Genomic DNA, 17,069 nt, shown 5'->3' on the forward strand with positions numbered 1-17,069 from the left:
TCATTACCTACATCACTGGGTATACATGTAGTACGGCCCCACCTCCCACAAATCGTGCAAATCGGCTGCTGGGCCCATGATCAATTTTTCTGAGTATTTCATTTCATGTCTATTTCGAACAATAAAATATGGATTTTCAAAATTTTTCTTTTGTAATTAAAATATTGACCCAAATTCATTGACAAATTGTTTATGTTGTGCATGAACATAAATATAATAAACATAATAAATGTCCACATTTTTAAGAATTATCACACATCACCTAACAATTACATTTCTAAAAATCAAAACAAAAACTGTTTTAAAAAAACATACAAAAAACTATATCATGAAAGCAAGTGTTGAACAAATGCTACCCAAATCATTATACTTACCAATAAACTTCAGGAAATATTTGTCTTTCTAATGATTTAGTCACAAACCAAAAGAGAAAAATGTTGCTTTTACAGTCCATTCAGCAAAAATGCAGACATATCACCAAACAAAGACAGCATAAAATTTGATGAAATTAAAACTGCACTGAAATGAAGATTGTAGCCTCTCATAGCCAAATAAATACAGCACACACTCCCCACTTGTTCTAGTGCCTCAAGTTTGCATGTCAAGACGTCCTTCAAAAGTACATCCTGCTTCAAGATCACATCATTTATTAATCCTGCAATGCAACAAAAATAAACTCGTTCCTCTCCTAGCATCCAGGTAGGTTCTAGAATAGACCTTTCCACCGACAAAAATAGAATTTGCTTCAAGTTTGCAAACCAAGAAGATAATTTACTGGACAACTGGGGATTCACAGCGGCTAGGTCCGAGTCATTCTGCGATGTTGGCAGGCTCCTCTGCATTGACTTCATCAAACAAGCAGCACTTTCTGCTTATTCACGTCCAAAAGGACAACCTGCTGAAGGAGGATTCAGATCTGGGACTTGATACAGGCCGCACAACATCCGCCTTTCACATCCACTTTCTCAAAGATGACAATCAAGTCATCCTCTCACAGAGCCACTTGCATTAACGACTCGCCCATCTGTAATGAACGCATGCATCAAGGGGGGGGGGCCTGGATATATACATTAAAACTCTCAAGCTCTCTAGAGTTCATTAGAGTTGTAGGTCCATGATTAGAGATTGCATTAGGAGGGATGGAATCAGGGTGGGTGCATTCACACTTTGCACTTGATTTTGATCTTTTCTGGGCATGAGACCCTTAAAGACCTATTCACGTTATTAGGATGAAATTATAAAGATTTTCTTCATAGAAAGCTCTTTTCCCCCACTTCTGTTCATTCCAAATACATGTACATGTAGGCCTACATGTAGGTACATGTATTGTATTTGTAATGAACTTTAAAACACCTGAAAAAAAAAAGATTATCAGGGGGGGGGGAGTTCTCATTCACCTCCTCATGCGGTGAGGAGGCAGGGGTAAGACATCCGATGCCCTTGTGTATTTTCCTGGAGTGTCTCATGTACAGTTTGAATGTGTTAACACAAGACTTTACATCGCAGTCACACAATTTTCCGTGCAGCAGGCGGGTCTAAAATTAGTCTGCAGTCCTGTACAGACCCTGATTGAAACTTTGATCAACAAGACTAGCATATATAAAACAAGCTGTTTGAGAGAGAGGGTACAAAAGTAGGCTGAGTATTCAGACCTCTAAACTCGAGTGAAGGGTGTGCACAGCAGGCTAGGTTAAACAAGGCCAGACATAGGCCAACGATTCATTCAGAAAGTTTAATATTATGCCAAAACCTGACAAGCTGTAATGACTTTGATGACCTTTCTGTTAAAAAATAACAGGAAGCCATAATTCAGTCAGGATCAAAATACATCTAAGGAGCATTCAATTGATATTCTGCATCTACATGAATCACATATCAATCGTAAACCAAACATACATGCAGAACTTGGCTTACGGGGGGGGGGGGGGCATTTGATCAAACTTGCTTCAACACCACTGTTCCCTCCCCTTTAAGCCTACAATAAAAAAAACTTTCCAGTGCTACTTTTTGAGCTCTCTAGACAAAATTTGCTGCATTGTGTTGCAGTGGCATTGGACCCTACACAAATTTCAGGGGCTCTGTTTTGCATGTAGTTTTCCAGTGATCTTGGGGCATGGGGGGTGATTAACCCATCAGAAAATGAACATATTTAAAGTGTTCAAGTTCTGCCATGTTTTAGATATTTAATTGTGAAGTCAGGTGATCAAAATTTGTTTCTCTGGGCTCACCGGACATTTGACTAGTGCTGTTGTCTGTACATTCAACCATGGACCTATTACGGAATAGGTCCATGATTCAACACTCAGTGCATTTTGTGGTGAGGTTCAACTTTGTTAGCACAACTGTATCCCACTCCCAGTTATCAGAGTTTTGAGAGCACGCAATGAAAACCTGAAAGCCTGTCAAACATTGCTTTTGTAGTACATGTACGTGCACAGTTCTCGCTTGGCTCATGTGTACAAATAAACATTACACTTTTGATGCCAAGACAACAGATATACAAATTCACCTGAAAATCTGAGATAAAATGCAGAAGGAATAATATTCGATGTGCATAAATTGATTACATTCCAATGTTACATACAGTAGAAGTACAGCACAAATAGATTTATCAGAAGATTTTCACTTGAATTACATTCAATTTATCTAGAATTTTACCATGGAATAGCAAAACTTTAAGAACTGTATATTTGAAAATACCAAATCAGAGCTGCTAATCTGAACAAGAACATTTCGGCATTTTAAAAGCTGAAAATCAGTATATTGGTGAAAAAATCTGAATTTTCAAAAAAATTCCACGGGAAACACATACACTAATATTTTAGAAATCAGTATTTTGCGTGAAATGATCAGTATTCTTCTCATTTTTAGTACAAATTATGAAATTCATTACCGCAACAAGGAATTCTAACTTTGTCAAGTGCTACAATTCCCCGATTTCAGCATTCATGTACACTATAGCAGTATCTGCATGTATGAGCAAAAATAGGATTTTATTTCCTTTTCTAAGGATCAATGTCATGAATCGGGGGGGGGGGGGGGGGGGGTGGGCAGTCAAATATATTGCTGTACACCCACATGACAAAAAAACATGTTTAAAGTCGTGTTTTTTTCAGTTTTGGACGCAGTCCACGTGTGGACTTGTTAAGGGTATCAAAAACACTGATTTTCAAGAAAAAGGGTCACGGTAGTTTTGAAAGACTGGTCAATAGTAGGATTAAACGTATTTAGGGTATGTTTTTCCCCCCAAATTTTTTTTAAAGACTAGCCAAACGTGTTTAGGGTATGTTTTTTTTTCCAAGCTTTTCCCCAAGGACGTTTTGGGGACAACTTGTTTAGGGGTCAAAATGTTTAAATAAACCCCGCAAAAAACTTGTTTAGGGGGCTATTTTGCACACAGAGAAAAACTTGTTTAAGAGATGTTTGGAAATTCCTTGGTCACGCCTGTGTACAGCAATATATTTGACTGCCCCCCCCCCCCCCCCGACATGAATATACACCTGGTCAAATCAACTATAAAACGCACTTTCTCAATGAGTAATCCCAATCCCATGTAGTCAGAAGTAGAATTTCAAAAATAAAAACCTTTCGATTTTTTGTTGAAACAGAAGTGGAAAAAAGTCTGTGAGAGTCTGAATAATTTTGGTAGACTTATTATAAAATTACTATGAAATAGACTTAATTTTACAAAACGTCCTACAATTTAAGCCTTTGTAGCCAATCTCTAAAAGAAGCTCTTGAAGTAGTGTACGTGGCCTGGACAAAATTTGGATGTTTTATTATAAAATTACTATAAAATTGTCAGTAATTTTACAAAACGTCCTACAATTTAAGCCTTAGCCAATCTCTAAAAGAAGCTCTTGAAGTAGTGTACATGGCCTGGACAAAGTTTGGATGTTCTTCTGACACACATACATGTAACTTTGCATTGTTAAAGAAGCCAAAGCAATCATTTATACTGGATTGAAAGCAGAAAATCATTTTATATTTTTAGTGCAAACTTACGATTTAATAAAACAGATTTATTATAAAATGTTTGAAATGAAATGCAGGAAAGCATTTTAGAAACTATTCATTTTTATCGAAAAGGGTTTTTATGGAAAAAATATGCAAATATTCTAGTTTGATTTGGCATCTGATCAAATTAAAATCTGATGTAATATCGGTGGAATTATAAAGTTAAACACCACATCTGTTTAGGGGCACTTGCATTATAAACTAGTAACGAAATGGAATAGTGGCATACACTTTTTTGGGGATCTATCAAAATTAAGATAGGGTTTTAACGATTGTAGCTGATTGTGTGAATGCATCATGCCCTGACAAACATCATCTCTTCTGAAAGTTAATTACTACTCAAGACGGTGACTTTTATTTTCACTCCAAAATAAAAATCGAACGACTCTAAATCAAGATCCAAGCCATAAAAGTGGTTTAAGTGAATGTATTTAATCACTCAAAACTACATGTGCATTACAACAACTTGAAATCCCATAAAAAACATGTTGGCTACTCCTCTCATCTCTCCATCCCAAGTTCTTGAGTCTTTTTTGGGGGGGGGAGGGGGGTGGGGCACTCGGACAGCGGCAAGCCTGGGAGAGTGGCAGTTCCCAACTTATATCATATCATTTCATTTCATCTATTCTAAATGTACCTACATATATTTATCTTTTGATTTGCTCTTTATTCTATTTATTAAAAAAAAGTGTTTTTATTTGTTCTATTTTCACACTTTCTTTTTTTTCATCTTGCCCACAAGAGGAGTTCCATGAGAACCCTAGGAACTTTGGAAGTCCAGGGATACATGTACCATTACCACCTTCAGTTGTTACAGCCATTTCTAATTCAGCCCCTTTCCAAGAATACAACCAGGAACCTATAAAATGTCCTTTGTTTGCAAACTTTCAGTAATTCTCCAGAACAGTGGCAAAACAAGTCATTCTTTAAAACAGAATCTGTTTCATATTCTAAAATTCTTCATAATAATGATAGCAATTTAGAATTATTTTATTTTGCTTTATGTAGAGCTTAATACTACATGTACTTTATGTTATCATTTATAAGTCTTGATCACTCTCCAGCAATGAAGCATTATTACCCTGGCTTTAGGTACAAGTATCAGGCATGATATTCCCCTCTGGAAAAAACCGGGTTTGGTATCTCACTGTTCTGCATGTACATGTAGTTCGTTAACTGCATACTACGCCTGAAACTTCTTAATGTTGTGGACGTTATGAAATAAAACATTCTTTTTTTATTTAGGGCTGTATGTTGATTGGGTTCCAAATCAAAACAAAATCAATTAATCAATGGCCTATAAGAAAAAGTGTTTAGGGGCTAAAGTCAACACCTATTTCATTAGAATGTTAGGGTGTGTTTATGCTTCCCTTGATTGCACAGACAGAATCGGCAGTTTCGAATGTCGTTTCAGAATGCCGATCTCAAACATGGTTCTGGAGGTGCTGTGTACATATGCTTAATTTTTCAGAGGCAAAATCACGATCTGCATCTGCCTTCACATCGTAATTTTTGCTGAGAAGTGAGGTTAAATTGGGCGTGCCCTTTTCCAAAAGTTTTTTTTAGAGTGGTGTTTATATGGTCAACTATCATTTTAACTTTGAACAATTTCCAATCTTTTAGTGATTGCATGGAGACATGGAACTACATGTACTTGAAATAGCCATACTAACTTTCACCATGGTGAGGATAGTAGTATGAAAAAATAAAGTATAGGCCTACATGTACATAAGTATAAGAAAATAATAAGACATCAATTATGCTTTTACTGGGCATTGATTCAGTGACGTCTCTTCATCATCTCATATTCTAGGTTTTCTAATCCCTTAACATAGGCCTGCTCTTTACAAACTTTGCTCATTTTTCTGAAGACGATAAGAACACACTTGTCGAAATGTCAAATTTGGTAATTTTCAGGACCAACACTTGCCCAAGAAAGATACATGTTGTACACGTAGTACACCTACTACACTACCCTCAATATTGAACATGACAAATTAGAGTAATCACACATGCAAATTTACGTTGGTCATTACATGTATTAGAACTAGAGAGTTGAGAGATAATTCTGTGAAGGTAACTCCCAGGTTTTTAGAACCATGTGACTGTATTTCCACACAGATTTTCACCTCACTGGAAGCAAGTACCAAATGACGTCATTAATAAACACGTTTACGATCGTGGTCCTGTTTATACTTTCCCCAAAAAACCCTGATTCTGGTCAAATGATGTTTTGAAACGCACCTTTCTGTAAGTTTACGATCAGCCTTCTGAAACGTTGTTTAAAATATGAAAACAAGCACGGATGCAACCGTGTTTTGGACTAATCACATATACATTTAAATGCTGATTCTGGCCTGAAAAGTGGAAGCATAAACAATAAACATGCCCTTTGATGATAATACATGTAGAGTAGGCTAACATTTTTTACCCTTTATTACCAACAAGTGGAATGCCTCTGGCCGTCTCACCTGCATCACGCGGTTCAATATAGCAGCAGTGCTGACTTTGAATACTACTCTAACTCGCACAAGATGTTCAGTGATACATGGTTACTCTTATGTCCACTTTTTATGAACTACATTGTAGACCAATAAACTTACAGAGATATGATGGTTATTCAACAAAAAACCCCAACATGGCCAAAGTTCATTGACCTTACATGACCTTTGACCTTGATCATGTGACCTGAAACTCGAACAGGATGTTCAGTGATACTTGATTACTCTTATGTACAAGTTTCATGAATCAGATCCATAAACTTTCAAAGTTATGATGGTAATTCAACAGATACACCCAATTCGGCCAAAGTTCATTGACCTTTGACCTTGGTCATGTGACCTGAAACGCGCACAGGATGTTCAGTGATACTTGATTACTCTAATGTCCAAGTTTAATGAACTAGACCAATAAACTTTCAAAGTTATGATGGTAATTCAACAGATACCCCTGATTCGGCCAAAGTTCATTGACCCTAAATGACCTTTGACCTTGGTCATGTGACGTGAAACTCATGCAGGATGTTCAATGATACTTGATTAACCTTATGTCCAAGTTTCATCAACTAGGTCCATATATTTTCTAAGTTATGATGACATTTCAAAAACTTAACCTCAGGTTAAGATTTCGATGTTGAATCCTTCAACATGGTCTAAGTTCATTGACCCTAAATGACCTTTGACCTTGGTCATGTGACATGAAACTCTAATAGGATGTTCAGTAATACTTGATTAACCTTATGGCCAAGTTTTATTAACTAGGTCCATATACTTTCTAAGTTATGACGTCATTTCAAAAACTTAACCTCAGGTTAAGATTTGATGTTGACGCCGCCGTCGCCGTTGGAAAAGCGGCGCCTATAGTCTCACTTTGCTTCGCAGGTGAGACAAAAACCCTGCAGACAGATTTTTAAAAAATGCACATGTTATACACTCTATACAAACAGGGAAGTTCCTTTAGTTTCATGTACGTACCATGTACTGTACATTCTCTTTTAATGGGAAGTTTAGGCTGACAAAGAGTTTGTGATGAAATACATATACATGTACATGTACCAGAAAATATCAATATGATATAAAAATATTGCTGATGGTTTGAGGAAAATCCATAATACGGTTAAGAAAGTTTGAAGAGTTTTAAGTTTTTATATTGTAACGGCATACGAGCAGCTGCCCAAAAATGTTATGTGCATCACTCACAGTGCATGTATTATAAAATGCATAAATTTCAATTTATTTTCCATCCGATTTTGATGAAAATTTCAGTGCTATGCTTGTTTGACTTCTCTCCTTTTATTTCTTTAACTTTTTGTTGGGGTAAACTTGTCCTCAAAAGGGGAAGTTATATTTTCTTTACATTTCCTTAACCCCATACTATCTTTAACCCCGGCGTATCCTTAACCCTAAAATATCTTTATTTTTATTCACACTGTCTTTCTTAACCTCATACTATCCGCTCAGCCGGGGTTAATGCCTAAACCCCAGACTATCCCTCAGCTCATGAATATTGATGATTTTACCATACAGAGCGTTATTAACGTGCAATTCGACTTGTGTGATTGGCTAATGCTTAGTCCCACTTTCCTTAGCCCTGTTTCTTTTTCACACTACATCTCTTACATGTAGCACCACAATAAGCCGGCTAACCCTGCTTTTTTGCAGGGCCAGATAGTACCATACTATTTACCATGCTAGCCCACTTTGCTAAAACATAGTGTGAAAACAAAGTGTGAAAATGAAGTGGGCATTTAAAAAGCTTAACCCGGGGAAATTGGTTGGGCTAAGACCCCCCCCCTCCTTATTTCCCGGGGTTAAGGAAAAAATATGCAGTGTGAAAAGCATAAAAGTGTTTGTGATGAAAATACCAGAAAATATGGTATAGAAAACATTGATGGTTTTAGGAAAGATTAAAAAAGTTATAAGAATTATAAGTTTTTGATTTGTGACATTATACATGTATGAAGAGCTGCCCAAAAATGTTGTGCGCATGTATTTAAATGCATAAATTTCAATAAACTGTTATGTTGACTACAAATTTCTTCTTTCATGAGTGGGTGGGAAATACATTGTAATTGGTCTGTTGATTTTCTGAAGGCACAATAAAACCCATTTTCTAATTTGCTGACAAAATGACATATCATTCATTTTTTTTAATTCATGATAAAAGGGAAGCTGCTCACAGATGACATCACATACATGTACCCCCCCCCAAAAAAAAAAAATCTTTAATCTTTGATGGATTTTCCACAAACCTACATGTACTGTGCACCAATTCTTTTTATTATTTTTTCTGCCATTTTTACAATAATCTTTTTATCAGGGGTGAACTTCCCCTTAAATTAATTGGTCAATGTTATAAATACATGTAGAAAGAAATCAAACACATAAACAGAACCTTTATTCTCTTTATGCTGGCACCAGGACGGATGAATAACACTTTAATATCATGTAGTCACATATATACAGGCCTATATTTATACATACAGTGTACACGTACACAAGAACTGAACATACATGCTGTACATGCATACGTAGTTTGTTGATTTGCTTTCTGACATGCGTACATGTACGTAGTTTGTTGATTTGCTTTCTGACATTGGGTCAGATGCATGCATAAAAAGTGGCAATTGCTTTTGATGGCTTTTGCTTGATTCTGCATGGATACAAATGAGCGAGAAAATGCTTTGGCTAGTACCTGTACGGTCAAGCAATCGCTAACCGTCTGCTAACTACATGTACTTGCTTGACAATTAAGCTGTTGTTATGCATAAAACAAACATTTCGCTTAAATGCGTTTTAAAACTAAAAGCATATGCTTGGGTTTTCAAGATTCTCCAAAGCAGCTTGAGCATTTACTTGATCAGGGGGTTTGCGTTTTATAATCATATTTTATGCACCTGAGAGAAAAGAAGGTGTACAGTAGTACAGTACCCTACATGTACATCTTTTCTTCAAAGTACAAACCGAATGCCAACTATAAAATTAACAAATATATTACCCTAAGGAAAATATGTTACATGGGAGAAGTAGTATATTGCACTGCCACATCTCTGCATGTGAGTCCAGCCTTTGTTCTGCAAGTCGTGCTTGCACCAGGTTGACATCTCTATTGTTCAAACCCTAGCAAACGAGTAGCAATTGCTTTCTGAGAAAAGAAAAGGGTTTGAGCACAAGTAAATGGCATACAAAATAAAAGCAATTGCTATAAGGCATGATTTTGTTTTGCTTTGCAAGCAATTGCTTGAGCCTGAAGCAATTGCTATTTAATATGCATCTGATCCATTGTATCAGGCTCACTAGCACTGCAGCTGGGGCACAAATCAGAATATCAACCAGTAGCCACCCCTGACTTTAAGTTCAAGTAATATTATATACACTCCAAGAATAAATTATGTATACCAAACATAACACAAAATACATGTATTAAAACATGAACAAAGAAAAAACACAATCTAACTATTGCCCCCCCCCCCCCTATGTTTTTACCTTTTACAATCTCTTTAAATGTACATGTACAGCTAGTATGCCTAAATGTACATGAGTTAAATTAGTGAATTGAAAACAAAAAAATATGCACATACATGTAAATGTACACCATATGTGTTCTGGCATTGTTTATGCTGAAATCTTTGCAGAAGCATTTCACAACTTCCAGTGTAGGCCTATATTAAAACTATTTCTAAAATACATGTATATGTCATCCCTCATCTTAAAAAAAATGTGATTTCACCTTCTTCTACATATACATGTGTTGTAGACATCCATGCATGCCCTACATGTAGTCAATAGTAATCCAGGTGCCCTGCTCGAACTTCACAACAGAGGGAGCTGGATATGAAGCCTAGGCACTTAATGGAGCATTTTATAGACACTCACTAGAAGACAACAGAGCCCAGTTTCTGAACCACCACCAAGGATCAATCAACTTCAGGGTCAAAGTAGAAAGTTCCAAAGCTCACCAAACAAACCAAATCTCACACAACAAGCACTGGTTTGCAGATCTGCAATGTTTACTGCACTGTACAGTATTGTATATAAAACAGCTTGGAGATCCTGGTCTTTCTTTTAAAACTATGCCTACTTTCTACCTCGTGATCAGAGCTACATGTAATTCCAGAAGTGTTAGCTGGTAGGGGTTAAGATTCAAGAATATCAATTTGCTAGGATCAAAGCAGGATCTTCTCATAATACGGTAGTACTGGCAAATAAAAGGCAAAGAAAACCATCTTCATGTTTGCTAATGAATAAACAAATTAATTAAAGCAAATTGAGCAGAGCCTAAGTATTACATGTACAGTTGAGGCCAGAAGTTTACATACACTACGGAAAATCAAAGAAAAGTTTACCCTTGCCAAGCATTATGAAATTTACTGTATCTTACAAAATATTTGTGCTATCATGACGAATTTGAGATCAAACAAATGAGTATGTCATGCCCCTTCATCACATTGCTTTGTCATCAGATCAGTAGCTGAAAATTATTTAGGTGTCATTTTTCCGCAAAAATCTACATATTTTGGACATATTAAAAATAAAAACTAGACAAAAACATTTCATATTTGTGCAGTTTACTTCTTACAAACATTTCAGATTAAACTTTTTTGTTCAGTGATGACATACATGTATCATGATAGAAAATGTAATATAAATCATAGATTTGACATTTGCGATGTTTGAAAACATAATACATGTAATAATAATAGCCAATACAGTGCTTTTCCCAGAATGGCTCAAAGCGTGTTACAGCATACCATTACCCGGTCATTGGATTCATTTCAATCCTGCACAAAAAGTGCACAATTTCCACTCCCTGGGGAGCATTACATGTAGGCCTACATTTAATGATGTTTAGTGATACAGTGCTCCTTGGTACTACTTGCGCATTATAAACTTCACAGGTTATCAGGTGAATGCTTGGCAAATAATGCGGTAGGCCATTCACAGTGTACATGTTTACATGGCTTCGCAGTACAATTTAAACCCTTTTTATTCCTGATTTGTGTGTGTGTGTGAGTGAGATGTGATACATACACAAGCATGTATCATACAGGTACATGTACCTGTATGTAGAATGTAAGGTCTTCATTCAATAAAATACAAACAATAAAATATCAATATGTGATGTACATGTAGAACAGGCTATACATGTGGCCATACATTACATGTAGGCAGCAGCGTAGCTAGGATTTTCCAAGAGGGGGGCAAATTTTTCTAGGATATTTCGTCTGCGAAAAAATGTGACAAGCAAAAAAAAAAGGTCTTCAACCACAAATAAAGGATTTCGTACCTGAAAAAAAATTGACAAGCAAAAAAAAAGGTCAAGTTCAAAAGAGGGGACACATGTCTGTTTGCACATTTCTACATTACAAATTATCCGTTGTGACTCGTCAGGGGGGGCAGTCTGCCCCCCCCCCTTAGGTACGCTAGTGCATGTATGTAGGTGGTTTCAAACCGCCTCAATCACAAAAATCCTGGTTAAATTATGAGAACTTTTGCAAGCTCAAAAATTTTCGATATTTATTCCCACAATCTACCCCCCCCCCAAAAAAAATAATGAAAATACCCTTCGGGATAAGTTTCCAAAGTTACGAGCATGTGCAGTATGGTCTGATAAGTAGCAAGGCGTGAGATTTAAAATCATTACCTGGTATTTTTCTGATCGGGGTAGATCAGGCCATCATCAGAGTAAATTTCCTTATAAAAAAATACCTGGAAATAATTACAAACTTCCAGGCAGTCTGAACCACCTAATAGGAAAAAAAGTTGGAATTGGAAGCACAGAGGGACTTTACAGAGCTGTCCATCACTGAGCACTTTTAGAAAGGTACGTCCACATAGACGACTGCTACGAGATGACGTCATTTTTTGGCATTCCATATGCCTCAGGTCCTCACACACGTCCACTATCAGAATCGAGAATCTCGCCTCATCCATTCTGCAGTTCTCCTAAATCATAGACGACATGCACGTGAGTGACGTCATTTTAACCGCTCAAGCTCAGCATAAAGATCATCCTTTCCCTTTTAAAACACAGTTTTTAATGACTTTTCACAAAATTAATGTAAGTTGCACAATGTATTATGTTTATCATATTTGAAGTTGCTTTCTGATCTCCAAAATATATATGGATACCTATCTCGCGAAAAAAATGAATCAAACCAGTGAAAGGGCAAGTGTGCACAAGTTGCACCTTCACATCACCCGACCGGATCGTCGGGCGATGGGATGCCAGATATTCCCGGGTCGGGCAGTGTATCATGACCCGCTGGTTATCCCGCTGTTTCACGTGGACGTACGTACACGTACAAGTCGAGTGAAATCTAAAGTATTCGCATCTGTAGAGAACAAGGGCAGACGACAATGTTGAATCGAATGATCAGAGGACTGCTACCTCGTTCTCGTTCACTGCTCCTAAAAGTCTCCAATTAAATTTACTTGAAGCTACACTATGAAAGTTTGAGTTCTGGTATTTTGAACAATAGCTAGAATCAATTCTAAAGTGTTTATCATGCAAGAATGCATAAACCAACATCAAAGTTCAACAATATGGCTTACTCAAAAAAATCATAATCATTTCAATACCACATGCTTTTCTGTACTGTGTATAAACACAGGAAACAACATGTTGGGCAACACCATAAACAGGTCACAGGCATTTGTCCATAAAAATACTTCTGATCTTCACTGGTCATTATTCTATGAAATACTTTTTCCTGAAAATTTGTCTGGCAAAGAATTTATTTACAGTTTTTATAATTCTCTGTAAAGTTTGTTCATTTCTGTGAACATCTTATTCTCTGCTGTTACCAGTACCAGAATTCATATTTAATGGCCTCTCGAGTCTCTTGACCATTACCCGGCCCTATACATGTATGTGTAATTATTATACCTAATACAATTAAATACAGGCTGGGACGGTAAATTGCCAATTCGTCTTACTGCTAACTCATCCACTAACCACATGGTCTACATTCATTTTAGTCTAAAGCCATTCTGTCCATCAACATTTCGTCTCAAAATCATTTGGTCCCATCATTGCTTTGTCTAATTACAATTTGGTCAATGAGCATTTATTTCGTCTCATAACAAGTTGGTTTAATATCCATTTCATTTTTATTCATTTTGCACAATCTAACACTTAGTCCAATTAGACCAAATGTTATATATGGAATAAACAACCATTGAACCAACTGGTATTAAAATGTAGACAGAATGGCATTAGACTAAATCAAAGTAGACCATGCAGTGAGTGAGACAAACCAATGGTAGACCAAATGATGGTAGAGTTGGCAACTGGAAAAATTGGCAAGAAATAACATGCTGGGATACCCTATTGTGTATGTTCCCTTGACCCAAAATATTGATTTGGGAAAAGAGATAGGAAATGGTAACAGGGTATAATGACGATGGCATGTACATGTAGTGACTAAGGACACTTCCCCACTTTCAAATGATTATTCATCCCAAGCTACATGCACATTTTGTTGGTTTGTTTTTGGTTTTGGTTTTAGTGTGAAGAGTTTGCTAAGGAGGAATCATGAGGGGGATCTGTGATGATTATCTAATCAGAATTATTCATTGACGTACATGTATATGATTTTATTATTATACATGTATCACAAATAAAAAAAAGTGGAATGCCTCTGGCCGTTTCACCTGCATCACGCGGTTCAATATAGCAGCAGTGCTGACTTTGAAAACTACTCTAACTCGCACAAGATGTTCAGTGATACATGGTTACTCTTATGTCCACTTTTTATGAACTAGACCAACAAACTCAGAGATATGATGGTTATTCAACAAAAAAAATCAACATGGCCAAAGTTCATTAGCCTTACATGACCTTTGACCTTGATCATGTGACTTGAGACTCGCACAGGATGTTCAGTGATACTTGATTACTCTTATGTCCAAGATTCATGAATCAGATCCATAAACTTTCAAAGTTATGATGGTAATTCAACAGATACACCCAATTCGGCCAAAGTTCATTGACCCTAAATGACCTTTGACCTTGGTCATGTGACATAAAACTCACGCAGGATGTTCAGTGATAATTGATTAACCTTATGTCCAAGTTTCATGAACTAGGTCCATATATTTTTTAAGTTATGATGACATTTCAAAAACTTAACATCAGGTTAAGATTTCGATGTTCATTCCTCCAACATGGTCTAAGTTCATTGACCCTAAATGACCTTTGACCTTGGTCATGTGACATGAAACTCTAATAGGATGTTCAGTAATACTTAATTAACCTTATGGCCAAGTTTCATGAACTAGGTCCATACACTTTTTAAGTTATGATGTCATTTCAAAAACTTAACCTCAGGTTAAGATTTTATGTTGACGCCGCCGTCGCCGCTGCCGTCGGAAAAGCGGCGCCTATAGTCTCACTCTGCTATGCAGGTGACACAAAAATGGCTGGAACAAACACCATAATGGATGCTGGTCAGGGCCAGAGTAATAATTTTAGGCAAAAAGAGAAAGGGAAAGCAACCCCCCCACACACACAAATCAAGTACATGTAAACATACTTCATAGAAGCTCCGTACAAAAAAACAACAACAGACAAATCAAACATTTGGCAAAGAACAAAATGAAGACTGGGAGACATGATAAAAAGTTCAGTCATTGTTGCTAGTGCAAAATATAATCGGCATATAATTCAGTGACACTGACAGTAAAGTATGAAACTATTGATTTGTCATTTTGAAACAGACTTTGATTTTTTTTCCAAAAAATAAAAAAAAGTAGCACTGACTGTATACCCGATTGTTGGAGGTCAGTTTGCTCCAGACAAGACAGCAATAAATATCAGAAACTTTACAATCAATACTTCAGTAAACAATTGAAATTATAAGCCAATATAACTTTATAAGCATAAAAAATAAATCAGCTATTGTTATAAAATGCACAAATTTTTAGAAGATCCAGAGCAAATGATTAAATCTGAAATTCAAATATCCAGACATCTGGAATTCTTGGAATACATAAATGTTTCAACAATTCTCAACTACGTCTACATGTATATTATCAAAACACATACACATTCCATTAAACTGGCAAACTGTAAAACAGCACATGAAATTATAAAAAAAGCAAATACTGGTAATACTTACTGCACGATTAATCTTGTGTTCAGGAGGCGATTTGGTGAGATAGCCTTCGTATAGTACTACTTGTGACGTCATGATGTAGATACTGCAATCAAGGAGTCGACTATAATATAAATTAGAATCCTCTTTAAATAGAAGATTAGTACTTTTGCAATTCAGTACTGTGTCAAGAGCAAAAAGTTGCCAAAATTATTCACATAATTGGGTTCAGAGCTGCATGTGAACCAGTCCGGACTATGGCATGCAGAAACTAGACCAAAAGCTTCAGTCTCTGTATTTTGGTTGTTCCGCTGAACTGCGTTGGCTCACTCACCAATACATGGGGATTATAGTAAAATGTCAGAAATTGTTAAATAAATCCCCAGAAACGAAGGTTATTCCTGTCTAGCAGAAACTTGATCTTGAAATATGAAGTGATAAGAAACCCCCAAAATACAGTTCTAATAAAACTAATCTTAAATATGCAGCAGCTAGCAGTTGATCTAAGTTTATGGCAATTGGCATATTTCCTAGCATGCCATTGGTAAATTGGAGTCCGTGTTCTAATCCAATGATAAACATGTCATTTTAATTACCGACAAGGTTGATAAATCCACTGTGCACAACGCATGCATCACGTTTGTTTTGCAACTTTGCAAGAGCTCGAGCTTCGTCATGAAACACAACACCGGATTGTTCTCCATCCACACCGCCTGAGCGCTGGGGATGCTGATGGCACGCTGTAGGCGAAATCACATAACAGGGCGTGAACTATAAATAAAAACAAACGCCTTTTCTTTTCCTCGAATGAACCAATCTAGCTTTCTAGATGCCTCGTTATTTACTTCAAAACAACATAATCCAAGGTAAAATCAGTTTTTACTTTTTTTGGTAATCAGTCAGGAACAAACACGTTCAAAATCTTCGACAAAATAGACGGGGGCACGTCCTTCTCCGTGTGGCAGCCATACCGTGCCTACTTTTCACAGTACCGGTAATTGGTGTCGAAGTAATGTACCGCCAGCTAGCGCTGTACGGTACCACAGCGCGCTTGGTGGTATCATTTTTTATTCTATCGATGGAAGGACAAATTATAAGAAAAGGGTCATTCTGTTCAGTTTTTGGACATTGAAACTTGATGTAAGCGTTTTGAAATAATTATCACTCAAAGAATACATGGACTACCTACATGAAGCACCGCTGGTTTTCCAGGGGAGTGACTATAGTATTTATGGCTTCATCCCGGGGCCCCTTCACCATGTATGTACTACAATATATAATACCAAAGATGTCATACCCGGATGCCGCCATAATAATGTCAAGCAAAAGCGGAAGTAAACAAACCAATACTGTTAACTGGTGTTTCATGCCACAGAGATGTATACTATAATGTTTCATGCTGTTAAGTCGATAATGTCAGAGCTTTTACACTCAAAACTGAAGACTCAGCATGCAA

General features: G+C 36.7%; 1 protein-coding gene across 2 annotated transcripts in view; it reads right to left on the reverse strand.

Moving 5' to 3' along the window:
- Window positions 1–16,820, reverse strand: part of LOC121406628 (GRB2-associated-binding protein 1-like) — a 50,585-nt gene extending 33,765 nt beyond the window's left edge. Inside the window, exon 1 of one of the 2 annotated variants that reach the window (XM_041597638.1) lies at window positions 15,638–16,820. In XM_041597638.1, the coding sequence (XP_041453572.1) occupies window positions 15,638–15,709 (72 nt within the window). In that variant the 5' untranslated portion in view covers window positions 15,710–16,820. The remainder of the gene's footprint in view (window positions 1–15,637) is intronic. The other variant, XM_041597643.1, reaches the window with a different exon arrangement.
- Between the last annotated feature and the right edge of the window lie 249 nt (window positions 16,821–17,069).

The sequence above is a fragment of the Lytechinus variegatus genome, chromosome 1, assembly GCF_018143015.1.
Source record: "Lytechinus variegatus isolate NC3 chromosome 1, Lvar_3.0, whole genome shotgun sequence".
Lineage (NCBI taxonomy): Eukaryota > Metazoa > Echinodermata > Echinoidea > Temnopleuroida > Toxopneustidae > Lytechinus > Lytechinus variegatus.